Source organism: Vombatus ursinus, unplaced genomic scaffold, assembly GCF_900497805.2.
Source record: "Vombatus ursinus unplaced genomic scaffold, bare-nosed wombat genome assembly UNPS02014801.1, whole genome shotgun sequence".
NCBI classification, from domain to species: Eukaryota; Metazoa; Chordata; class Mammalia; order Diprotodontia; family Vombatidae; genus Vombatus; species Vombatus ursinus.
In genome coordinates, this window is record NW_020954579.1 from 18,722,955 (window position 1) to 18,750,784 (window position 27,830).

General features: G+C 41.8%; 1 protein-coding gene across 3 annotated transcripts in view; it reads left to right on the forward strand.

Annotated features, from left to right (window-relative positions):
* SLC39A11 (solute carrier family 39 member 11) overlaps window positions 1–27,830 on the forward strand; it is a 496,966-nt gene that overhangs the window by 380,494 nt on the left and 88,642 nt on the right. For all 3 annotated transcript variants that reach the window (XM_027873289.1, XM_027873287.1, XM_027873288.1), the window contains exon 7: window positions 1,126–1,195. In XM_027873289.1, coding sequence (XP_027729090.1) covers window positions 1,126–1,195 — 70 coding nt within the window. The remainder of the gene's footprint in view (window positions 1–1,125; window positions 1,196–27,830) is intronic.

The window sequence follows — 27,830 nt, forward strand, 5'->3', positions numbered from 1 at the left end:
ACATGACTAATGTGGAAATACATTTCATGCGATTGTACATGTATAGCCTACATTAGATTGCATGCCGTTTTGGGGGGAGGAGAGAAGGAGAAAAAAATTTGGAACTCAAAATCTTATAAAAAGTGAATGTTGAAAACAAACAAAAAAAAGCAACATGTTGGATGTTAGAGATAAAGACAATAGCTAACAAATTCTTTCCCTCTAGGAGTTTAAATTCTCCTGGGGAGATGTAACCAGATAAATGTGATACAAGTCAGAAAATGATGAGGGCAAAGGAGTTCTGCCTTGACTTTAAGGATTTCCTGGAGCTGCCATAAAAAAATAGTTGCCTCAAGAAGATCATGATTTTCCACCAAAAAATACTCAAAAGGTGTTCGATTTTTAACACTAATAGACAGCATGATATAATAGAAAAATAATCTAATTTTTCAGAAGACTTGAGATCAAGTCCTAGCTCTGATGCTCACTAAATGACCATGAGTAAGTCACAAACACTCTGAGCCTCTATTTTTTCATCTATAAAATGGGAGTAATACTGCTTTCTCTACAGACCTCATAGAATTGCTAAGGGAGAAATGCTTTGAGAGAGCTATTGCCATGTCGTAGTAGATAGAACATTGGACTTTGAGTCATGAAGTTCTCAGTTCAAATCCTGCCTCTGACATTTCTTTTTTTTTTTTTCTTTTGGCTAGGCAGTGGGGTTAAGTGACTTGCCCAGGGTCACACAGCTAGTAAGTGTCAAGTGTCTGAGTTCGGATTTAAACTCAGGTCCTCTTGACTCGAGGGCCAGTGCTCTATTCACTGCGCCACCTAGCTGCCCTTCTCTGACATTTTCTGATTGTATACCATGGCCAAATCACTTAACTTCTCTCTGCCTCAGTTTCTTTATCTGTAAAATTGAGATGATAAAACCTATAGAACCTCTGTGTACCAGATGAGATAAAGGATATGGACCATGTTGCAACCTTTCAAGTGTGATATGTAATAATAATTATTATTATAAAATCATAAGATGCTGTAGGAATGTGTTCTATTGTAATGATGACCGTGGTGTGTAGTCAACAGATAGTATCATGAAGAATGGGCATTGACTCCTAACCATAAGGGCATTTGTGTCTCTTTTAGAGGGTCTTGCTGTTGGAGTTGGATTTGGGGCTGTTGGAAAGACTGCATCTGCCACCTTTGAAAGTGCCCGGTAAGTCAGTTCTCAGTACAGTGCACTGCTCCTTGGAGGGGCATACAGAAACACATTAATTAACTGAATGAATAATTGTCTAGGTCTGTTAACTTTCTAGGCCTGAGTGAACTACTTGCAAGCTTTTCTTGCATAGCACGTATTTGAGGGCTACGGAGCAGAGCGTGACAGAGAAGGATCCCCAAAATATCAGCCCCCATTCTCATTACACCATAGTCCACTGAGTGAAGGGACAGGCAGCCCAGTAAAAAAGACTTCATGGTGATGCACAAGCATATTTCCTCATACTGGGGAGGCTGAGGCGAGGGCATCGCCTGAGTTCAGGATTTCTGAGCTACATTAGGGAAAGCTGATCAGGGGTCTGCATTAAGTCCTGTACCAATATATGAGCCTCCAGGGTCGGGGACCATCAGGCCACCTAAAGAGGGTCAAGCTGACCTGTGTCAGAGACAGAGCCGGTCAAAGCTTCTATGTTGATCAGCAGTGGGATGTGGCTGCCGTACTTCCAGCCTGGGTGAAAGAGGGACACCCAATCAAAAAAAAAAGCTTCATGAGAGGCTATTAATTTTGTTACCCTCCACGGTCCACTTAGGAAACAGAAATGTTGGCTGAGAGAGTCATATTTTTGGTGACACTCTCACTTTATACCTACACTAGTACATGTGGAAACAGTGAACAATGATATTAATACCTAACATTTACAGAAGAATTTACATTTTGCAAAGTACTTTACATATATTCCCTCATTTGAGTCCCACAACAACATTGTGAGGAGGTATATACTACAGGCATTATGTCTGTTTTACAGCTGAAGAAAAGGAGGCTTAGAGAAGTTGTGTCCATGGTCACATTTCTTAGTGTTAGAGGCAGAATTTGAACTTAGTTCTTTCTGATTGCAACATTCTATTCATAACACCACCCCAACTCTGAATGCTAGATTCCTAGGACTGCTGGACACCACCGGAAGTCTAGACGTTAGATAAGGGACATGTGTGTTACACTTCTGTTACAGGGAATCGTGGAAGCATTTCACAGGTCATGGGTGTAGGAAGTGAAGCATGCCCGTTGTGGAGTTTTTGCCTCTCCACATCATGCATCGAAGTCCTTTCACCTCTCTATGTCTTTGTTCCCTCACCTATAAAACCCCAGCTGAAATCCCACCTTCTGTAGGAACCTTTTCCTGATCCCCCATAATCCTAGTGCCTTCCCTTTGCTGATTATCTCTTAGGTTATCCTGATTATAGCTTGTTTCCACATAGTTGTTTGCATGTTATCTCCCGCATTAGACCGTGAGTTCTTTGAGGGTCAGGACAGTCTTTTGCCTTCCTTTGTATCTCCAGGACTTAATACAGTGCCTGAAACATAGTAAGCTCTTAATCATATTTATCGACTGAGTGACTGACTATAAATGTAGGTCGAAATCCTTCTTCAATCTGCCTCATGGGGTTGTGAGAATCAAATGGGACATTCACAGAACCATAGCATTTGAAATTTGGAAAGGACCTCAATGACCATCTTGTCCAACCCAAGCCCTAAAAGGATCTCTGCTGTAATATACCTGACAAGATGTCATCTGGTCTCTGCTTAAACACCTCCAAAGGCAAGAAACCCATGATGTCTGGAGGCAGCCCACTTCACTTTTGGGCAACTCTCAGTTTTAGAAAGTTTTTCCTAATCTCAAACTTAAATTTGCCCTATTGCAGCTTCCATGCCTTGCTCCTCATTCTCCCCTCTGGGGCCAGCAGAACATTTAATCCCTTTTCCAAATGTAGTTGTTGTTGTGCTTGTTCAGTCATTTCGGTCATGTCTTCATTTGGGGATTTTCTTGGCAAAGATACTGGAGTGGTTTGCCATTTCCTTCTCCAGCTCATTTTACAGATGAGGAAACTGAGGCACACAGGGTCAAGTGACTTTATCAGGGTCACACAGCTAGGAAGTGTCTGAGGCCAGCTGAACTCAGGAAGATGAGTCTTCTTGACTCCAGACTAGACACTGTATCCATTGCACTGTCTAGCTGCCCCCAAATGACAACTTTTCACAAACTTCAAGACAGACGGCCCTTATGCCCATCCTGAGTTTTCTCTTCTCCAGGCTAAATGTGCTCAGCTCCTTCAGTTGGTCCCCATATGTCACAGACTCAAAGCCCCTCACAATCCACATCACCTTTCTCTGGACACTCTCCAGCTTATCCGTGTCCCTTTTAAACTATGACTCCCAAGGGGCAGCTAGGTGGCGCAGTGGATAGAGCTCTGGCCTTGGAGTCAGGAGGACCTGAGTTCAAATCCGGCCTCAGACACTTGACACTTACTAGCTGTGTGACCCTGGGCAAGTCACTTAACCCCGATTGCCTCACCAATAAACAAACAAACAAACAAACAAACAGTGGCTCCTAGAACAGCACATTACTGCAGTCGAGGTCTGACCAGGGCATAGTACAGAGGCATTAGCACTTCCTTCATTCCTGGAAGCTTGGCCCCTCTTAACTCAGCCCAAGATGGCATTGGCTTTTGGGGTTGCTACGTCATACTGCTTTCAGGCCACTAAAACCCTCAGATCTTTTGAGAACAAACTACTATATAACATGCTGCCCCCCAGGTAGGTGGCAAAGTGGATAGACTACCGGGTCTGGAGTCAGGAAGACCTGAGTTCACATATGGCCTCACACACTAACTGTGTGACCCTGGGCAAGTCACTTAACCGGTTTTTGCCTCAGTTTTCTCTTCTGTAAAATGAGGATAATGATATCACCTACCTCCCAGGGTTGTGAGGACCAAATGAAATAATAATTGTAAAGTGCCTGGCACATAGTAGGCACTATATAAAAGTTATTAATTACTTGCAAAGTTGATTTCTTTAATACTCAATATATAAGACTTTATATTTATCTCTGTTGGATTTCGTCTTAATGAATTCAGTCCAATACTCTAGCCTGTCAAGATCTTTTTGGATCGTGACCTATCTTCCCCTATCTGGGGTATTAATGTGTGGGAAATACTTTGAAATACATAAAAAGGGCTATGCAGATGGCACTCTATAAAAAACAGACATTATACATTATATTACTCTTCCTCTTAATGCCAGTCATTCTATTTGACTTGGTTTTGTAAATCACTTTAAAATCTACTCTGTTCGTACTGTGTTCCTGACATAGCTATTTATTTCTACATTGATGAAAATTTTAGACAAAACATCAAAGACTAACAGTAAATAAGAGTGAAATGTAGGCTGCTTGTCTTGCTTTCAGGATTGTAAGGAATATAACTATAGCCCTTATAATGTAGCTAATTATGCTGCTGTTTTTCTGGTCTGTGGAAAACACTAGAGACAGACAAAGCTTGGGGAAAGAGAAGGGCTATATGGAGGGCTGGTTGAAGGTACAGTGAAAAGAATGATGGGTTTGGAGTCACAGGGCCTGGGTTCACATCTTGGCCCTGCCATGGCCTGGGGTAAGGGGCACCCTTTCCCACATTGGGATCCTGATTTGGAAATTAGATGGACTGGTAGGGGCATGCCTGACCCCAAAGAGAGTGGATTCCAATATTTTTTTTACACTTCTGGCTCATTATGCCCTCATCCTGGGTTAAAAGCCCCAAGGAAAATCTCTTAGATAAAGCTTAACCATCTCTTAATCATAAATCATAAATAAAACTTAATCATGTCTAGGGTCACTAAAAAGGAATTCACAAAATCTTGTTCTTGAAAAGTTGCTCAGTACCCAAAGTAGTAGATATCAGGTATAAAACAACTATTTATTTCCTTTACCACAAAATAAGTGGCAAAGGAAATGCAAATGACCATGAAATAGAAGTCTATCACAAAGGACTCATACCCTCTAAACAGATACAGAAACACGTTACTTTTTCCCTCTGTTATTGGGAAATGACACCCCAGAGGTTGGTGGGGCTGATGACCAGATTTCACTTTCACCTTCATCTGAACCAAATGGGTAGGTTCAGGTCTTGCAGCCGTGCAGATCACGGTTTGAGGTTTTGTGTTCCGAGAAGATCCCATCAGGGTTCCCCAAGAGTGGAAACTGGGAAGCGTCTGTCACCGCCAGTCAACACCTGAACTTGGAACACCCCAACTCTTGAGCTCCTGCCAAAGTTACAAACATCCACCTCAGGAGCACTGTTCTGTTACCTGTGTTCAGGAAAAGAAACACAAAGCAGAAGCAGCAATTAGGGTCTTGAAATCCAGTCTCAGGCTCACCTAATCAAGCCAATGTGCTTGTTGCTTTGTGCATATAGCCACCATAGCAGCTGCTGGGGTTGGGTGAAGGAAGAGAGGTCATCTCCCTACCTTCAATCTAATTCTGAGAGAGAACTGGCAGAGTCTTAAGCAAAATGCTCAAGGAGAGGGGAAGGCAGAGACCTTGTCTGTACTTTTAAGCCTGCTGAGTGGGTGGCTTTTCCTGGCTCAATGTCCGATATTCTTTGGCACAGCTCTCCCCACCGTACCCTAGAACATCTCCCCACCATGCTTCTCGTTAGTAAGTTCCTCTTGAGACCTCCATTTTGGGTAGGTGCCCAGGTTGGCCATCCTTCCTCCCCCAGGCTCTGCTGACTTTCTTAACTTAGCTTGTGCACAGCACAGGAGAGCATTGCATTAGTAGATTATCAACAGAGAACGTCCCAAGTATCAGCCCTGGTTTGCCATTCCATGGTCACTTGAAAAGGCTGACGATTTTATGAATAGTTCTTTTTTGGAGCTAAAACCACTGGAATTGGAGCACCTCCAACCCTGTTTTACAGCCCTGTCCTTGCACCAAGCCACCCAATTCTGACTTCACAAATTCTAAGCCAGAACTCACAGTGGATAGGATATGAGTGAGTGTTAGCATCCCATTGTGGGCCACAAAAACGTCCAATCTGAAAGAAAAACCACTGAGGCAGAGCTCTGAGCCAATAACCATTTATTAAAGGAACATAGCCCACTTTAATGAATGGGACCTCAGATCTTCCTCACAATCTAAGATGCCCCCTTTCTCCAGGGCCTTAGTTTTATAGTGCTTGATACCCAAATGTACAGATGAGGCAGAGTAAAATTTCATTGGTTGATAGACCTGTATCTTGACTCTCCTGAAGTCAGGAAGACCTGATGACCATGGGACGGGGAAGACAAGGGTCATCTCCACTGACCAAGTAGTCATAGGATGGGCGCCTCCGCATGTTGAGCAAGAGAGGGTGATGACAAAGGGCAGAGGGGCAACAAAAATAATTGGGGAACTTTCCATATCATTAGGTCATCTTGACCATACAGGACTTGGTCATAATGATAGGCCAAAAAAAAAAGGTGACAGTCTGGAGGTCTTCCCATCCATGCTGGCTTTCACTTATCAGGTCTAAAGGGTGGAGATCCTGTAGTTAGTATCCAATGGTTAAGCAAGTGAACTTTATAACTTGTGGTTCAAAGTTTGGGGCCCTTAAAAAAAAAAAAAAGAATCTATCTAACCTTATCTAATTATCCCTAAACATAAGATATATAAAATGTGTATTAATGTTGATTGATTATACTGACTTGACAAGTATAACAGAAATATGAAATCACACTAAACTGAATGGTACTGATTGGGATCAAATAGGGGTTAAATTAATAGGGGAAATTAATCATTTGGCACATTATCAGGTGACTGCTAAATGAGTGACTATGTTGGGGGAAGGAGAGGAGCAGGGTAGAATGTGATACAGATTTCTGGACTTTGCTGGTATCACCACAGAACCTCAGTCTTGTGGGGTTCCCTACACAGTAGGCTTCTGTTCTTGTGGAGTTTGGATGAGTAATTAATGAAAAAGAAAGCAAGTCGTGTTTCCAGGTAGGAGAGGGCTTGTAATTCTCTCCTCAGTTCCCATTTTTTTTCCATTCATAAATACACCTTCCTTTTTTCCCCCACTTTTTTCTTCTCCCAGAACCCTGGTGAGTCCTAGAAGGCTGAAGTGTGTAGCAGCCCACCCCTTAGCCATTCCTCCCACCTCCCACCTGAGCGCCTCTACTCACTTGCCCCTGACCTCAGCACTAGAATAACAGCATTGGGTAGGAGGAGAGGGGTTCAGGCTTGACTTGGCCGGTGACGATGTCATACTTGGAGAAAAAAAATCGTATCAGAGGATTAGACACTGTCATGGAAAGGGCAAAGGATGTTGGCTACCTTCCAGTTTTATGTGGGACAAGCTGTGAAATGCTGCTTGGCTATAGTTCATTTTGTTGGGGATAACACCCTAGTTGTGGTGTGATTCATGTTTAATCTGCATCCAAGGCCCTGCCCTCAGAAGGAGCAGAGTGAAGCTGGAGGATTATTCAGAGCGAATTGAAGACAGTACCCATGATCCTTGCCCTCAGGAGATTTATGTACCAGTTGGTGAGACAAAACCTACATTCATGAAACCGACTTGTCAGTGAACACTTAACAAAGCAACTGGCCTGCATTGAGTGCGGGGGACCCACTCAAACAGCGAAGGCTCCAGTCCACCTAGTAGAATGTGACCTCCTGGAGAACAGTGACTCGTCTTTGTTTTCTCCTTGAAGCGCCACCCCTTGCTCAAATGCTTGTTGAAATGGATCAGGTTGGAAAGAGAATTGCATCAGTCAGCTCCTTCCATTAGTCATTAGTGAACTGAGCAGAGCAGTTTCCTTCATCCACAAGCCTGATGTAGATGCCTTGGCCTCCTAACATAGCTTCTTTCGGTATTACAGTGTTTATTCCAGAGAACAAGGAAGCGTTGTCCATCTGTAATCATTGTGCAAATAGAACACCACAGTGTGGGGGAAAGAGGCCGGGACTGGGAATCAGGCCTTTGAGACTCTCGTCCTGGCTCTGCCTCTAATTAGACATGTGATGGCATGTGATGCCCCACTTAGGCAAGTGATGATTTTTTTGTGGGGACCGTAGAAATTCATACAGATCAGTTACTAAGATGTAGAGGGACTGAAATGTTCATGCCAATGCAAGCAATGATCTTTTGAGATATGTTGAAGAAGGGAAGCAGCTTCTACCTGAGAATCTGCATTAGACATTTTGATTTCTCTTCAGCTTCTCTGGGCCTTTGTTTCTTCACATGAAAAATGGAGGGGACACAAGGTGGGGATGGACTAAATCAAGGCTTCTTAACCCCTTTTTCCAATCTTGCAAAGCCTATGGACTCCTTCTTAAATTAATGTTTTTAAATGCATAAAATAAAACACATAGGATTACAAAGAAGACCAATTCTGTTGAAATGCATTTATCAAAATACTTTTTAAGAACAAGTTCACAGGGGGCAGTGAGGTGGTGCAGTGGATAGAGCAAGAGTCAAGAGGACCTGAGTTCAAATACGGCCTCAGATACTTGCTAGCTGGCAAGTCATTTAAACCCAATTGCTTCCAAAAAAAAAAAAAAGAAAAGAAAAAAGTTCACAGCCCCCAGGATAGGAATCCATGGGCTAGATACTCTTCAAGCCCCTTCCCCAGCCCTAATGTTCTTTGACTCTGAGCAGGAAATAAGCCAAAATGTGTCAGCACATCATTGTGGCTGCTTGCCTCATAAAATGCACCACCTCAGCAGGAGGAGACTTCTGCCTCATTATTTGATTCTCAGTAACCTGTATTAAGTCCACCCACATTTGTTCTTGTCCCGGAACTGAGTGAGAAAACATTGAGCTGCCAGATGATCAGAGTGGTTTTAGCAGTTGAGTAGACACAAAATCCCTGACCCTGATGGGGAAGGGCGCACTATCCCTGGGCTCTCTGCCTCCCCCTCCTTCCTTTAATCCCCAGTGCATTGAGTACATCTGGGTACAGTGGGTACAGTACTTTGTACAAAGTAGGTGCTGAATAAAATATCTGTTAAGATGATTTTTTTCATAAATTATGCTGCAGGCACCTGCTTTTTTCTTAGCTTGTCCTTTGCTGTCCATTCTTCCAACAAGTATCTGTTGAGTGTCTGGTGCTTTGTTCAATGCACTGTGCTAGACAGGAGTAGGGGTGCCGGCATGTCCCCAGGGAAACCAGAAAGGCAAATAAATGCTCATTTTTCATAGATTTAATTACTTATAAAATCTGTTTCAGAGACCATCGTGATGACTATATCATGGATAGAGTCAAAAAGATCCGGATTTCTATCTCCTCTTCCTCTGTCCCCCCATCCCCAGTTACAAGTTGTGTGACCCTGAGCAAGTCACTTAATGTCTGTGAGCCTCAGGACTGATAAACTAAGTAATGGAAGAACTGTCAAGCTGAGCTGGCCAGGTGACTTTCCCCAAGTTGTAAAATCATAGATTTTTTTGTTTGTTTGTTTGTTAGCGAGGCGGTTGGGGTTAAGTGACTTGCCCAGAGTCACACAGCTAATGAGTATCATGTGTCTGAGGCCAGATTGAAACTCAGGTCCTCCTGACTCTAGGGCCAGTGCTCTGTCTACTTTGCCACCTAGCTGCTGCCCCCAATCACAGATACTTTGGTATTTTCATGTATATATTACTTTAACTAAAGCTGTTCTCAAAGTGTATTCCTCTGACCTGGGGATCCCTGAGACCCTTTCAGGGAGCCTGTGAAGTCAAAACTGTTTTTATAATAATACTAACATATTGTTTCTATAGCCCACATAAAAGAGCTCTTTGAGAGGGGCAGCTAGGTGGCACAGTGGATAGAGTACCAGCCCTGGAGTGAGGACCTGAGTTCAAATCTAGTCTCAGATACATGATACTCACTAGCTGTGTGAGCCTGGGCAAGTCACTTAACCCTAATTGCCTCACCGAAAAAAAAAAAAAAAAAGAGCTCTTTGAGGTCCTCGGTCGTTTTTAAGAATTTTCTAAAGAGGTCTTGAGACCAAAAAGTTCAAGAAGCATCGCTGTAAAACAACCACCCCCTTACCATGCCTGACTACGACATGTGCTCAGTATTTCTGGGACCAAAGCAGGTTTGTTCATGTTTCTGGACTATTCTGAAGATGTGTTTGAATTCACCGTATTGACTCCCTCTCCAAAGAAGATCTCTACCCCAAAGATGCTTGTATTCTGGTGGGGGGACCTAAGATTTATACATGAGTAGCTACGAAAGAAGGCAGTATAAGAGAAATGCCACATGAATGGCATCTTTACAAAGATCTCATATTAGACTGTGAGCTCCTTGAGACCAGGAACTGTATTTGACCTTTCTTTGTATTCCTAGCCCTTAGCCCAGTCCCTGGCACACAGTAGATGCTTAATAAATGCTAGCTGACCGAGTGGATACAAACTAAGTTCTATAGCAGAGTAAGGAGAAATTACTACTAGTTGGCATCTTGAGAAAGGACTTCATGGGGCAGCTAGGTAGTGCACTGGATAGAGCACCAGCCCTGGAGTCAGGAGGACCTGAGTTCATATCTGGTCTCAGATACTGACTAGCTATGCAACCCTGGGCAAATCACTTACCCAATTGCCTCAAAAAAAGAAAGAAAGGGGGAAAAAGGGCTTCATGGAGGAAGTGACATTTACCTAGGCCTTAAAGGATGATCAGAATTAAAAAGGCATTAGGGATAGTGAGAGAAAGGGCATATTCAAGTGGAAGGAATGGTATGAACAACGGTGTGGAGGCACAACATAGATGCCAGGGAGGTGAAGAATGGACCAGCTGGGCTGGAAGATAGGCTACGAGTAGGGAGTATATACCCAGCTAAGACTGAAAGTATAAACCAGGAACCGGTTTAGGATCCTAGGAGGAGCATAGACTTTATTTTGTTGTCATTGGGGAGCCATTTTTGAACTGGGAAGCAGTGAAGCCAGAGCTAAGCCAGACATCAAGCTTATAGAATTGATTAGAGATAGAGAGACAATGGAGGTGTTAGGAAGTTATTGTATTAGGCCAGATGCCTCCTCATAAAGGATTGATGGGTGGTAAGAAGTTGTTAAAAAAATCTGATTAGATGTGGTTGGACAAACCAAAGATGACCCTGAGGTTTCCGGCTTGGGGGACTGGAAGGATGTTGGTACTATTAACAAAAAATAGGTATAGGAACCGATTTATCCAGTGAGGTTAGTTTTAAACATGCTGAGTTTAGGTGCTGGTAGCACATGCAAATGGAATGTATGTGTGATTGAGAAAGGACATTTTTATTATCCACACAGAGCCACAACTAAGAAGGAACAGGTGTTTCCCCAGCACACTGACTCTAGGAGGCTGATACTATACCTGCTACACATCTTCCCTCTGACAGCTGGGGCGGCAAAGGCTTAATTGCCCCCTCTCCAAATGTGACTGTGCCCTCAGTTTGACTGCCTTCCACGTGTAGTAGGTGCAAGGTGAACTGACTGAGGAAATAAAGGTTTGAGCTTCTGAGCATATCGATTTATTAAGAAATGCATGCCAATTGCATAACAAATCAGGACCAGGCCTCCTCAGCTTTGCACTGAACCCCAAATAGAAGGGAAGGCAGATTTTTATGCATTAAAAACAATTAGTAAAATAAGACCAATTAATTAAAAGAAAACAACTAACCAGAATACAAAATTAGGTAATCTGATTTCTAATTGGAGGAAAGATTAGGGGGTTTCCAAGTTGGGAGGGGGGAGAGAACAGGGACAATTCCCTGAAATCAGAGAAAGAGGTATGCCACTTCCTCAAGTGTCTGTTTTCAATCAGAGGAACATGGAAACAATAACTGATTGACCAGTATGGGGCTATTTTTCAGATGAGACACAAGGGTTGCTTGAGATGTAAAATTGTGAGAAAACTTCTTGCATCAGTCTTTGGATCTGACCGGGTTTCTGGTCAGCATAACCTAGGCCTTTAGCCAAGGGTCTCTGAGCAACCAGTAAAGGTGGTTTAGCTTCTCAGCCACGCAGGGCTAGGTTCAAACAGTGCAATAGTTTTCTCACAAAACAGAAGTTGGACTAGGCCCATAATGGACTGAGTCACATTGACTCCATTCCCACATGCACTAGCATCATTGTATCTTCCCCTATTTTTTCTAAGATGAAAGTATTTACTGTTACACTTATTCTCATGGGACAACTTGGTCTCAGTAAAACACCTTTAAAGATTTTAGATCATCTACAGAAATGAAGATTGACCAGATTTGGTTTTCTGTTCATTTGGAGGGAATTCATCCATAGAAGGTTAACCTCCAGGGGATGATTTTTGGAGCCACAGCAACTCATACAGACCAGTTACCGAGGGACTGCAATCTACATTATTGCAGAAATATTCTTTTGAAATATATTGGCTGAAGGGAAACAGCAGCTACCAGAGATTTGGCATTAGATAATTTGATTTCTCTTCTTTTTCTTCTCTCCTGCAAATTAGTTGTATAATATCAGTACCAGTGATGAGAAATGTGAACTCAATTGGGAATTAAGATTGTTTGATTACTTGTATATGTTTAGCACAGTGGCACATAGTAGGTGTTTAATAACTCCTTGTTGATTGATTCACATTTTCTGTAACCAAGAAATCCTCTCTCTCAACTCCAACTCATCAGTAGCCATTTCAAAGGAGATAGAGGAGAGCAGAATCAAACCTCCGTTGCAGTCTCTTTTTTGAATCTTTGTGTAATATATATAGTTAGCTGTGTCTTGGAAAAGTGTTTATCTGGTTGTTTTATATGTCTCTGCTGCCATCTAGTGTTAGTTCATAATACTTCATCATCCTTTTATATCCCTACTTCACTGTCCTTTCCTTTACATCACACTTCCTACCAGCGGTTAAGACAAACAGAATCTCTTGACTTCTCTGTTGAGAGAGCACATATCATTTATTTCAGGGAATTATTTCAGAAGCATATTCAAAACTCTCTGACCTGTGAACTCTTTTGGCCAGTAAAAGATATTCCAGGAGGAGCATATTTTGTTCTTCTTTGTAGTCAGCTCCAATAGATTTTTTTTTCTTTTTTTTTTTTTGCTTTTCCATGAAAGGATCTTTGAATCAAGCCATAGAGTGCTTAGGGAACTGGATATTAAAGGAGGTTTTCCTTCTGAATTGCAGTTCTGTAGAAGGAAAACAGGAACCCAGATGGTTGATGTGGCCATCCGTGGAAGACAGCTGTATAGTCAACCCCATATGAATGAAGGGATATAGAAACCCAGATAATCACCAACTGTGACTCATCTATAGCAATTTATGTTTGGTTTTGGGATGGACACAATTAAGTATTGTGCTTTAGTATTGTGCAGCATGTAGTGGAAAGTGCAAATTAGAGGACCTGGATTTCCTGCTGTTATATCAAGGAACTGCTACAGGGCTCACAGGGACTTAACCATTAAGGGGCCCCGGGAATGTGGTCTACTCAAGTGCTGGGGAGAAAGGACTGGTCCCTCTTTTCTCATACTCTTAGCAGCCTTATCCTTAACCCAGCACACACGGGATGATTTTCGTTTAGCGTAAGTGTAGGCTCACATCTAAGGTTTCCCAAAAAGAGATAGAAAGGTACTCCATCTACAATATTGATCAGGTATAGGACAGATATTTATTTCCTACCCACAAAAGAAATGCCAAAATGCCTAAACTCTCACAAACGTGAATTGAAGAATTAAGAAAGGATTCAGTGACTTCACTCATAAGTAGAATGATACTTTCTCAGGAGGCTTAAACCTCATCAAAACGTAAAGCAGTTTGTAAGATTGGTGATTAGGCGTTTTACATTTCACTTGAGCTCTGCATTTTCTGAACAACTACTAGTATACATCTTCTGATAAAACATCCAGGCTTGGGTCAGTACTCTTGTTGGTGGCCATCTTCTGCAGTGCAGAAGTTTCCCCTACTAGAAGCTCACCCCATTCATTGTGCCTAGATCCTCTATACCTCTTAAACCCACAAGTTCCTCTGAAAGCTGGACATGTGCATCTCAGGGCACCTAATCCAGAGAAGGAAACACAAAGTGTGAGCAAAGTGCTACCTTGCTTAATTGAATCAAAGCTCCATCCGGGAGCTGTAATGGGGGTGAAGGAATGCAACCCATCCCCCACCTTCCTTACAGGGGGAGTGACTACTTGCCACATGGGAAAATCAAAGCAAGAAGGCTGAGCTGGGAACTGCCTCTTCTTGTAAAGGATCTACTGAGTCATCAACTCCTTCGGTTTAGCAGCCAGTGAGGGGATTGCTTTGTCACTTCCAAGTGCCCCCATCCTTCAGCACTGAGCCACCACACTGAGGGAATTTGCCGGGGGTTCTCCTCCCCAACATTGCCAAGTGCTGACTAACCATGACCCAGAGTCCCCAGAAGTTTCCAGGGGAGGTTTGGGTGTACGTTCTCTGGAATGGCCCCACTACAGGCCAATTCACTCTCTGCTACACTGCCAGCTCTGTGGAGTTGTTTGGAGGGAGGGCATACCCGTGATTTTATTGAGAATGGAAATTTATAATGAGGAAGAATCTAATAATGCAGATTCCCACTCTTTCTGCTAGAGTCTTAGAATGTTGACTTACAGCACCGAGAGGTTAAGCCACTTGTTGTCACCATGCCCTTTGGGCAACCTACAGTTTTGTCCTGGAGTCCCATGTTTTGTAGTCACATTATTGTGAGAATATTGATGCAAAAAAAGATGGGTATTTGTAGCGCTAAACACTCCAGAATCATTGAAAACGCTATACAACTTTCCAGTGAAATCATTCATCCCAGAAGTATTGAAAGAAGTCTATAATAGAGAAATAACTGTGTTGTATGAATATGTTTGTTAACCTGTTCGTGTGAGTCAGCAACCAGGAAATTAGTAAATTCCATCTGGCTTCACTTTATTGAATTCTAGACCCAGCTTCTGTATAGTCTGTCTGTGGCCAAGATGAATGGACTGATTCAGGAAGCTATTCATCTAATTTCAAACCACAGAGCCATGGCATTTAGAGTTGGAAGGGACTAATCTTCCAAGCTAATCTGGTCCAAATCTCTCATTTTACAGATAAGGAAACTGAGCCCCAGTCTGAACAGTGGCCAGAGCCTAGAACCAGGAAGACCTGAGTTCAGATCCTGCTTCAGATCTATTTAGATGTCTACTAAGTAGACACTTACTAGCTGGTGACCCTGGGCAAGTCATTTAATTTCTCTAGCCTCTGTTTTCTCATATGTAAAATGAGGATAATAACATAATCTACTTCGCAGGGTTGTTATGATGATCAAATGAGACAATGAATATAAAGCACTTTTCATATCTTAAAATTCTATATAAATGCTTGCTATTGTTTACCTTTTTTTTTATTATCCAATGTCACACAGGTAAGCATATCAGAACAACTCATATTAACATAACATCACAAGTTTCACAGGAGTTTTCCTCATAACAACCCCATAAGATAAGTAGTAGATTATTATCGTGCCCATTTTTCAGATGAGAAACCTGAAGCCCAAAGAGGTTAAGCTAGTTGCACCAAGGAAAGCATGGAAGCTCACCTGGAATCTGTTTTTTTTTTTTTTTATTCCTAAAATCAAAGTCCCTTCCACCCCTATCATTTGGACGTTAGTGGTGGAAGAAAGCCTGCAGAGGGCGCTAAGCACACTTCATAGCATTAGATAGTTGCCGCAGCTTTTAGAACTATGCCATGGTGAATTCACACAGCACATAACCGAAGGCCACAATGATGGAGCCCAGTCTCTACCAAATTCCTGGAGTCTCACCACCAATTTGCCGATGGGATGATGAATTTTAGGGCCATAGCAACTCTTGAAGACTGTTTAAGTATGATGGATCATAATCTGCCTTTGATGCAGAGATTGCCCACATCGTGGAAATTACAGATCCCCAAAGCATTGAAATAAGTCAATAATAGAGAAATAACTGAGTGTTTGTTTGTGCAATGTGAACATGTGCCAGACTTTTGTGTGAGTCAGTGACTAGGAAATTAGTAAATTATGGCTGTTTATATATTTGTTTTCAACCTAATAATATATTAATGTACCTCATTAGGTATTGTTAATGCATCAGAAAACAATAATAATAAAAAAAAAGTTGCCTTGTGGCAGACAAGCAAGATATATTGTGTTGTTTTGTCATTTTTATTTATCAAAGGTTCAACAACAAGTGCCCTTTTTATATACTAAAAGCCCTTGAGGACAACATCCAACAGTCAAATAAACAGCCATTAAGTTGAGAACCACAATGTGTAGGTCCATTATTATTTTGCTATTTGGACATTGGCCAGTTGACAGGCACCAGCCTATGTAGATGATTTATTCATATAAATTCTTGGTGTATTTTGTTATCACTGCTTCCTGTTTCTGCAATTATGACCATCAGTCAGTCAATCAATAAGCATTTATCAAGCACTTACCATGTAGGAGGCACTGGGCTAAGTGCTGGGGATACAAAGAATGAAAGAGGAAAAAAAAAACACAGATGTTTCACCACTCCCCAGGGCCATTCTTCAAAAGCCCCCATTGTTGTCTTAGTGTTTCCTCTTTGCTAGATGATGACAGCACAGCTGGCTTGTGTCTCCGTGCCAAGTGTTTTCCATGACACTGGAAGAAAAATGAGTAACTGGCCAACTAAAAGACTAAAATATGCAATGGAAACATTGGAGTCAGGAAGACCTGCATTCAAGTCCTCTCTCATACATACTAGCCCTGAGACTGTGGACACATCACAGCCTTTCAGGATGCCAGGCATCTGTCCCAAACTAGACAGTATGGCCCAGTTGCCAAACTACATCAGTTGAGGGAGTTCTTCATTCACACAGATGAAATCATAGTTCCAGACCAGGAAAAAAAAAAATGTAAAGAAGGACTTATTCTCCACAGTAAAATAACTGGTTCATGTGTTGGCAATCCAACTCACTGAGTGTAATTGGAGAGGTTATTTAGAATTATAGAAAGGCCTATCCTGAAAGAGACTTCAGAAATCATCTAATCTAGCCTCCATATATAAATGTTGCATTTATGTGTGTACATATGTGTGCGTACATATATGTGTATGTGTGTTTACATATAGATACACATATATATATCCTTCTTCAGAGCTATAAGACTAATTAGTAGGAGAATCAGAGCCTGATTAGTACTTAGTGTAGTGTATGCTCTATCTTTTAAAATATTCAAATCAACAAACATAAACATTTAAATATACCAAGATCAGAAAAAGAAGATAGCACGTGAAACTCCAATTACATGAATCTCTATTGTGTACAGTTTAACGTGATAGCAACAGAACTGCCCTGCTTGTCTGTGGTCCATTTTAAACTTCTTTCTATTCTGTTTTACATATTTTTTTAAATATTTTGTGAATGCTCTTTTCTTTCTTTTCCTTTTTCAAAAATCATTATTATTATTACCCACCAACTCCCCTTTGACATGACCCTCCCTCCAATAGAATCTCTCTTGTGCCATTTACCTAATCAAATTAAACAAATCCATTCTTTGGCCATGTCCAAAAATGTCCATCACCTCTCTACTAGTAGCTGAGGAACACGCATGTTTCATCATCAGTCTTCTGAAGTCATGACTGGCCACAACAGGAATCTGAGTCCTAAATCTTAGACAGGTGTTTTCCTCCACATTATGTTAGTCATTGTTTAAATTGTTCTTCTAGATCTGCTCGCGTCATACCATATAAGTTCATACAAGTTTTCCCAGGTTTCATCATTTATGGTATAATAAAATCCCATTACATTTACATCAATCAATTAAACAAGCATTTATGAAGTGCCTACTGGGTTTCAGGCACTGTGCTAAGCACTAGGGATTCAGGGACAAAAGTAACATAGTACTAGCCCTCAAGGTGTATACATTCTAATAGGGGGAAGACATTGTGTACATATGTAGGTATGGTTAAGATATGTACAAATTTAATACAAAGCAGTCTTGGAGGGGAAGGCATGAACAGCCAGAAGGAACAAGAAAGGTTTCCCATAGTGGGTAGCACTAGAGTCCTGATGGGAACCAGGGATTCTAGGAGAGCATTCAAGACATGGAGGACAACCAGTGCTAAGGCGAAGTGGAATGTCAGGTGTGAAGACTATCAAGTTGGCCAATGTGGAGAGTGGATGGATAGACCGGAAAGGTTGGAAGGGACTACATTGTGGAAAGCTTTAGATGCCAAAGGAAGGAGTCTGTTCCTGGAGGCAATAGGAAGCCATTGGAGTCTATTGAGTATGGGAATGATGGGGTCAGACCTGTGCTTTTAGAAAGATCACTTTGGACTTGAGTCAGGGAGACCAAATAGAAGGCTATTACAATAGTCCAAGCAAGAGGTAATGACAGCATGCCTTAAAGTGTTTACTGTGTAAGCAATGAGGAGGATACATAGGTGAGAGACATTGTGGAGACAAATTGACAAGATCTGAAAACTAATTGAATATGTGGGGTATGTGAGATTGGACTGATTTCGCCCTCAACCATGATAGGGATATTGGGAAGAAGAGTGGGTTTGGGGGGAAAGATAAAGAGTTGTCTTTTGAGATGCCCATAGAACATCCAGTTTAAAATATCTAATAAGCAATTGGAGATATATGATGAGAGCTCAGGAGAGGCTAGGGTTGAGTATATAGAGTTGGGAGTTATATGCATAGAGATAATTGAACCCAGTGGATTTGATAAGTCACCAAGAGAAACAGTGTAGAGGGAGAGAGCTCAGGACAGAATTGCATAGTTAGTACATGAACCATTAGTGACCATGACATGGATCGTGATTGATGGGCACTTTGTTTCCAAGTTCTTTGTTAGAGCTAAAAGTGCAGCTATAGGTATGGATGTATATTTGGATTCCTTTTCTTTGTCTTTGACCTATTAGAGGCACATACTTAATAATGGTATCAGTGGATCAAAGGATATGCACATCTTAGTGACTTTTGGATTATAGTTCCAAATTGCTCTTCAGAATGGCTGAACTAGTTCACAGCTCCACCAAGTCGAGTGAAGTCAACAAGCATTTATTAAGTATCTAATATGTTAAACCCAAGGTGCATTCACAATGTCTACCCTCCTACAACTCTTCCAGCAATTGCCATTTTCTCTTTTTGCTAATCTGATGAGTGTGAGGTAGTGTCTCAGAATTGTTGTAATTTGCCTTTCTTATTATTAGTGATTTGGAGCATTTTTTTTCATGAGGTGACAGCTTGCATTGCTTCTTTTGAAAACTTCCTGTTTCTGTCATTTGACTATCTATTGGCCAGTGGCTCTTATTCTTACATATTTGTGTCAATCCCCTGCTTGTATTGGATATCAGTTCTTTATCAGAAAAATTTGCTGTGAAGATTTTTCCCAGTCACCTATCTTCCTTTCGATTCTAATTTCATTGATTTTATTTGTGTAAAAGCTTTCCAATTTTATGTAATAAAAATCATCCATCTTATCTTTAACAGTATAATACACATCTCTGTTCATTGTTTGGTCAAGAAAAGTGAGTATTTTTTGTTTTTTTGCTGGGGGGGTGGGGTTCCCCATGGATCTACTCAACATGTTTCAGTTCTGCTGATGTAGAGAAGAGTTGTTGTTATTACCATTGCAGCTGTTGTTGGAACACATTCTTAATAAGTGTGTTAATGTTGTAAGGGAACATTCTGCGTGTCTCCCTCCTTCGCTGAAGCTCAGCCACACATGTTCAGCTCTCTTTCCATTCTTCCCCATTTGGGGCTTCACCCCTGCAGGAATGAAATGCCACTGAACTTCAGTTAAGAATTTGGGGGAAATAAAGTGTTTCCTGCCCTTTCACGTAGCCCTAACGTACAAGGACCTAAAAATAAGGGCTCCAGAGAGATTGGAGAGATTGAGGCTTCAAAAAACTGGTTTGATTCCCTGCCCGAGTGCTCGACATGTTGGAGTCATTATCTTTATCTCTGGGCTTCAGCTTTTCCCATCTATGACCTGGACCACTATTCCTTTTCCCTTCTTCTTTCCCAGGAATTTTGTGGCCTGCTGCCTTGGGTTTCTAAGAAGAGCAGTGCTGTACGAATCAGAATCATTCCCTTTACTCAGTCAGATTGTCACGTCAGAACATCACAGCAAACTCACTAGAAGAGCTCCGTAGCAGAAAGTTGTCCCTGGGGAATGACTTCCGAGGAAGGCTTTTGTCAACTCAGGCTCCAGTCTGTAACTCGAGTGCTAGCTAATGATTGCTCAGAAACCTAGACTTGTAAAGAAGGTCGGAATATGCTGCCCTTTGTTCAGTTGTGTCTGACTCTTCCTGACCCCGTGAATCGTGTCATGCCAATATTGTCCGTGGGGGTTTCTTGTAAAGATACTGGAGTGGTTTGTCATTTCCTTCTCCAGTGGGTTAAGGCAAACAGAGGTTAAGTGACTTGCCCAGAGTCACACAACTGGTCAGTGTCTGAGATTGGATTTGAACTCAGGTCTTCCTGACTCCAGACCCAGCACTCTATCCACTGAGCTACCTAGGTGTCTCTAATGCTGCTCTTATAACCCCCAAATACAATAAAATCTTGATTACCTGTATGCAATTTATCCAGTCTGTAATCCATGACAAACTTTTAATCACTAGGCCAACCCGTCTCTGTCATTCAGCAGGATTCTAGTACATCTCTCCCAAGTTTCCAGCAAAGAATAAAAATTACATTACTAAGCCAAAAATATTTAGAAAGATGAGTATGAATTTATTTCTCTCCGATCAACTAACAAGAAATATCAACAATTTACGTATTATTTGTGTTTGTAGTGCCTTCTCCCAGTGCCGATGAAAGCCAGCAGTATGATAACCACAGGCCAGGCCTCTTACTATCTTAGAGAATCACTCAGACTCTGCTTTGAGACCCTGCTGCCTTTCTCCTCGGTGATGCCCTTTTCTGATTGTTGTCATTTGGTTCTTGGTGCTGACCATGCCATGGATCACTTTGGGAAGATGTAAATTCCTATTCCACTCTCCTGTTCGCTAATGGGCCTGAACGTTTGTGGTGAGGGATTCAGGGTAAGACAGGATATATGTTGGGTGGGACAGGAAACAAATGGTATGGCCAAGTGGGGACCAAAACAAAATTCTTTGAAGCCTTACGGAGGCAAATGCTATATAAACCCAAGGTATTCTCTTTTAATCTTTTACCTTTCTTTGTGTCTCTGGAACTTAGGATAATGTCTGGCATATAGTAGGTGCTTTAACAAATGTTTGGGACTGACTGACCTATCGGTGGGATTTCTTTTGACACGGTTGTACTGGGCTAGCAATAACAAAACCCAAATCATGGGCTAACCATGTTACATCAGGCTTTTACTTTATGTAATTGCTGTTTGGGGAGGAGATGTGAACTGACTGGTAGCTTATCCAAATCTATATAAAAATGAGCCACTTGACTACAGGGTGTACCCTTTGGTGTGAACAGCATACATCATTACATTATTTTTATAAGGTGAACATTTATTGAATACTCAATCATATGAGGCATTTTTTTATTCATCAACCTAAAGAAACTAAAACATATTTTTAATTAAAAACTATTGAATACTTAGTCACAATGGTGAAAGCTTCATTGGCTCTAGAGTCAGAGAAGCAGTGTTCAGATATTGCCACTTTTACCCTCGAGCAAATCACTAAATTTCCTTAGGCCTCAGTTTCCTCATCTGTAAAATGAGTTGGTGAGACTAGATGGTCTCTGAGATCCCTTCTAGTTATTGATATGTGCTCCTAGACGTTATAATAACTTCATGTCTTAGCCCCATGCATTACTATGTTCATGACCTATTGTTAGGTCATTCTTTTCAGCTTGTGCGACAGATATACTGACCTTCCTTTGAAGTGATTCTAATACGTAGTGTGAAACCCATTTATCCTGACTAAAGTATAGAGAAAAATCTAATGTCTCCTGTAATTCAAATATTTGTATCTAGATCGTTGTATTTGTATCTCTGATGACATAATAGGTGCTTAATAAATGTTGACTAATGGCAGTACTTCCAGAAGGGAAACCCAAAGGATGTAAGGACATTTTGAACATTATGGAACCTGGATAGGGTCCCATGATGTCCTGGTACACATGGGCATGTGCCGTATGTCAGATGATGGGGCCAAGTGATTGAAGGTACCTTTCCCTGACCTGGTTCCCCCATACCCTGATGCTTGCTAGAAAACTTACCATTTATATCTCTACACTGGGGAAAGGGATAAAATCTACTTTGATGCCAGACTGGTCCCCAGAAAGCAGGGGTGGTAGAGCGGAAGTGAAGGGAGGTAAGTCCTTTTCCTGTTTTTAAGTTGGGGTACTCACTAGGTTTGGAGTGTGTTAACACATACCCAGTTTTAGTGGAGAGTAGTTGTCCCCAGAATGATCATAATGTGAGCAGCACTTTTGCTGATTAAAGTACTAGAGTTTCATTTTCATCAGCATCCTCTTTTTGAACCCTGGATTGGGAGCCAAGTTTTCAGGGTGTCAGAATGTGGGACTGCCACCATCCAATTTCATCTCATCTTGATACCCTTTCAGTAATCCCCACCAATTTTTCAAATGGAGCAGCTATCTTTTCTCCTACTCTATTCTCTTTATTTTCCTTCTCCTTACATTCTTCTCCCAGCTATCACCACAACCATTCCCTGTTTGTACAAGGAGGAAGTCTTGCTTATAAAGGAATCAGACCTTAAGCTGGAGTGTTGAATAGCTCAATTGAGTGCAGCAACCACTGGAATGCAGGGATACTTCCCTCCAGACGTGAGTCAAGGTCAAATTCAGCCCCCTGGACAGTTTCCAGACAGGAAGGTAAGGAGAAGGGCACTGTGTCTTAAATTGAGGTGGCTTAACCCCATTCTCCCCAGCTTCTTTCCTCCCACTCCCAGCCCCACTCCCAGTCTTCACTGAAAAGGAGATATTTTTAAAACTAGCATTCCATAAGAAATGAGCTAAGATTCCTAAACACAAAGGTATCATAAACAAAGGCATTTATTTTGAAGCCCAATCCATCACATCTTAGCAGTCAAGTTCTAAAAGAAGTAAAGAGTCCCAGGTAGAGCTGAAACTAGCATAGGACCACTAGAACTTTGGCCCAGGGTAGCAAAATTCAAAGGCAGAAGAATTTAATATTTGTGCTCCTCCAGGAAATTAGAAGGGACTGAGGAGAGCACGTACTCAGATGCTAGTCAGAGAGCATGGAAAGTGGGGTTCAGGTTTTTGAAGACTGTGGTACAGTGGGATGTAGTCTGTTTATTCCTTCCTTCTCTCCCTCTGGCTCAACCCCCAAGCCCCAACTCATCTCAACCTAAACCCCTTCTCAGTGATTCCCTTCCCTCTCTCCTTTCCAAGCAAATCAGTCTCTCTCCTGCTTACTCTCTGAAAGCAGCCAGCACTTCCTTTGCCTCTCTGCCTCTCCTCTCCTTTCCCCTCCACGCCCCTCCCAAAAAAAATAGAAATCAAGGGCAAGTGATTATCGCAGGGCTGCCTTCCCTCCCAGGGCAGCTAGGTGGTAAAATGGGCCTGAAGTCAGGAAGACTCATCTTCCAAGTTCAAATCTGGCCTCAAGACACTAGCTGTATAACCCAGGGCAAGTCACTTAGCCTTGTTTGCCTCAGTTGCCTTATCTGTAAAAATGAGCTAGAGAAAGAAATGGCAAACCACTCCAGTATCTTTGCCAAGAAAACCCCAAATGGCGTCACAAAGAGTTGAACATGACTGAAACAACTGAACAACAACAACAAAAACCTTTCCTCCCGAACGCTGTGTGGGAGGGGTGCTTGATGAGGCTTCCTTGATGAAAGAAGAAAATCATGGTAGCCCAAATCCCATAGTTTGGACTATATTACCTTTGCGGTGCCTTCCAACTCTGACATTTTATACCGTAAGCCCCTCCGGTATTTATTCCTCCCTCCAATTCAACAGATTTTGTCTTTTTTTTTGTTTTGTTTTTTGTTTTTTGGTTTTTGTTGTCAACATTTACTTCCACGAGATTTTGAGTTCCAAATTTTCACCCCATCTTGCCCCTCCCTCCACCCCAAGATGGCATGCATTCTGAATACCCCTTCCCCTAATCTGCCCTCCCTTCTATCTCTCCCCTCCTTCTCTTATCCCCTTCCCCTTCAATTTTCCTGTAGGGCAGGATGGATTTCTGTACCCCATTTCCTGTATTTCTTATTTCCCAGTTGCATGTGAAAACATTTTCTTTTAAACGTGTGTTTTTAAAACTTTGGGTTCCAAATTTTCTCCCTTCCTCCCTCTCCACCCACCCTCATTGATAAGGCAAGCAACTAAATATAGGTTATATATGTGCAGTTATGCAAAACACTTCCATAGTAGACATGCTGTGAAAAACTAACTCTATTTCCCTTAATCCTATCCCACCCACCCATTTATTCTAGTCTTTCTTTTGACCCTGTCCCTCCTCAGAAGTATTTACTTCTGATTACTCCCTTTCCCAATCTGCCCTCCTCTCTGTCATTCCCCTACTCTCTTGTCCCCTTCCCCCACAATTTTCCTGTAGGGTAAGACAGATTTCCACACCCAATTGAGTGTGTATGTTATTCCCTCCTTAAGTCAAATCCTATGAGAATAAGATTCACTCATTCCCTCTCACCTTCCCCCATTTCCCCTCTACTGTAAGAGCCTTTTCTTTTCTGTTTTTTTTTTTGTGGGATAATTTACCCCATTCTCCCTCTCCCTTTCTCCTTCTCCTAGTATATTCCTCTCTCACCCCTTAATTTTATTCTCCAGATATGACCCCTTCATTTTCAACTCACCCTGTGCCCTCTATCTATCTATCTATATCTATATATACGTACATATAATTTTTTCCCCTCCAACTACCCTAATACTGACAAAGGTCTCATGAGTTACAAATATCATCTTTCCATGCAGGAATATAAACAGTTCAACCTTAATAAGTCTCTTATGATTTTCTCTTTCCTATTTATCTCTTCATGTTCCACTCAAGTCTTGTATTTGAAAATCAAATTTTCTATTTAACTCTGGTCTTTTCATCAGGAATGCTTGAAAGTCCTCTATTTCACTGAATGACCATTTTTTCCTCTGAAGGATTATACTCAGTTTTGCTGGGTAGGTGATTCTTGGTTGTAATCCTATCTCATTTGCTCTCCAGAATATTATATTCCATGCCCTGCGGTCCCTTAATGTAGAAGCTGCTAAATCTTGTGTTATCCTGATTGTGTTTCCACAATACTTGAATTGTTTCTTTCTGGCTGCTTGTAATATTTTCTCCTTGACCTGGGAACTCTGGAATTTGGCTACAATATTCCTAGGAGTTTTCCTTTGGGGATCTCTTTCAGGAGGAGATCAGTGGATTCTTTCAATTTCTATTTTGCCCTCTAGTTCTAAAATATCAGGACAGTTTTCCTTGATCATTTCTGGAAAGATGATGTCTAGGCTCTTTTTTTGATTGTGGCTTTCAGATAGTCCAATAATTTTTAAATTCTTTCTCCTGGATCTATTTTCCAGGTCAGTTGTTTTTCCAATGAGATATTTCACATTGTTTTCTAATTTTTCATTCTTTTGGATTTGTTTTACAGTGTCTTGATTTCTCATAAAGTCACTAGCTTCCAATTGCTGTATTCTAATTTTTAAGGAAGTGTTTTCTTCAGTAATCTTTTGGACTTCCTTTTCCATTTGGCCAATTTTGCTTTTTAGGGCATTCTTCTCCTCATTGACTTTTTGGACCTCTTTTGCCATTTGGATTAGGCTATTTTTTAAGGTGTTATTTTCTTCAGTATTTTTTGGGGCCTCCTTTAGCAAGCTGTTGACTTGTTTTTCATGATTTTCTTGCATCACTCTCAGTTTTTCCTCTACTTCTCTTACTTGCTTCTCAAAATCCCTTTTGAGTTCTTCCAAGGCCTGGGATCCATTCATATTTTTCTTGGAGGCTTTGGATGTAGGAGCTTTGGCTTTGTTGTCTTCTTCTGGTTCTGTGTTTTGATCTTCTTTGTCACCAAAGTAAGATAATATAGTCTGACTTTTTTTGCCATGCTTACTCATGATCTTGGCCAATTACTTGAGTTTTAAACTCTTTGTTAAGGTAAAAGTCTGCTTCCAATGTGAAGAATGTACTGTCCCAAGCTTCAGGGGTTTGTACAGCAGTTTTCAGAGGTACTTCTAGGGACCTGTAAATTTTCAGTTCTTCCAGGGTGGTATGATAAGGGGCGAGGTGTTTTCTCTCCACTTCCACAACAAGCTCCACCACACCAGCAGTCCTCCTTGCCCCAGGACTGTCCCTCAGAACTGTGACCCAGATCCAAGCACCAGTAAAGCAATAGATTCCTGCCTCAGCACTGGCAAAGAGATCCCTGGAATAACCCTCTGATTAGCCACTCGATTCCTCCTCAGTCTTTGAGCCAGAAGCTCAGGAAAAACCGCAGCCCCGGGCTGCACTTGGGACTTGTGGCTGAGACCTAGCTCCTCTCTCACTGCAGTCACAGACTTTTCCCACTGACCTTCCAAGTTGTCTTTGACGTTCCTGGGTTGAGAAGTCTGGAAACTGCCACAGCTGCCCACGATTCAGTCCTCTGAGGCCTGCTCCAGGGTCGCTGCGGTCTGCGCGCCCACGCCGAACTTCGCTCCTCTCCCCGCCCGGCAGGACATACCTTTCTGATCAACCATCCAGGCTGTCTTTGGCTGGAAATTTGTTTCACTCTGTCTTTTTTGTGGATTCTGCTGCTTTAGAATTTGTTTAGAGCCATTTTTTTATGGAATTTGGAGGGCTTTGGGAGAGAGCTCAAGACAGTCACTGCTTTCCCTCCGCCATCTTGGCTCTGCCCCAGGAGCTTCCAGATTTTGTCTTAATTTATTTCTTTTATTCTTTATAATTCATGGATAGCAAAATTGATTTGAGGGTACATTTTGGGTTAGCTGGCCCACTTGTTGATGCTTCTTGCCCCAGGTAATGGTTGTCTTAAGCATTGAAATGGCTATTTATAGCTTTGACCAAAGGGTTCTTCCCAACTTTTTATATACTGCAATCCAGCCAAACTGGCCTTTTCTTTGTTCTCTGTATACAATACTTCATGTCCCATCTTGGTGCCTTTGCCTGACTATCCCCCATGCCTGAAATGCACTTCCTTCTCACCTCTGTCTCATAGAATCCTTCTTCCTTTAAGACTGAACCCAAGTATCACCTTGTCTCCATTATCATCCTCTCTCACTCTCTCTCTCCTTCTCTCTCTCCCCCGTCTTTCTCTTTCTCTCTCTCAACTTCATTCTCTCCCTACCTACTAGGGCCTTACCTGTTACCTACAAACATACCCCTATCTCCCCATTCTTAAAAATCCATCACTGGATCCAGGTATCCCTGATGGTTCTTGTCCTTAATGATTGCACCACCACCCTCCCCTTTATGGCCAAACTCCTTGAGAAAGCCACCTCTAGTAGGTCCCTCTACTTCCTCTCCTCTCACTGTCTTCTAAACCCTCTGCTATCTGGCTTCTGACCATCCAACTTAAACTTTCCTCTCCAAAGTCTCCAGTGATGTCTTACTTGCCAAATCTAATGGTTTTGTTTTTTTTCTCAATCCTGATTCTCTCTAACATCTCTGCAGCATTTGACATTGTTGATTTCCTTATTCTGGAGGCTCTCTCCTGGTTTTTGTGACACGCCTCTCCTGGTTCTCCTGTCTGACCTCAGTCTTTTTTTCTGACTCTTCCTCCAGATCACGTCCTCTAACCGCGTTGTTCCTTAAGGATCTGGTTCTGTCTTGAGTGCCCTTTTTTTCTCCCTGTATTCTATGTTATTGAGTAATCTCATCAGCTCACATGAGTTAATTATCTCTGTGCAGATAATTCCTAGACATCCAGGTGTGCATGCACATTCATCTGTCTGTGTTGAGCCTTCTGCTGAG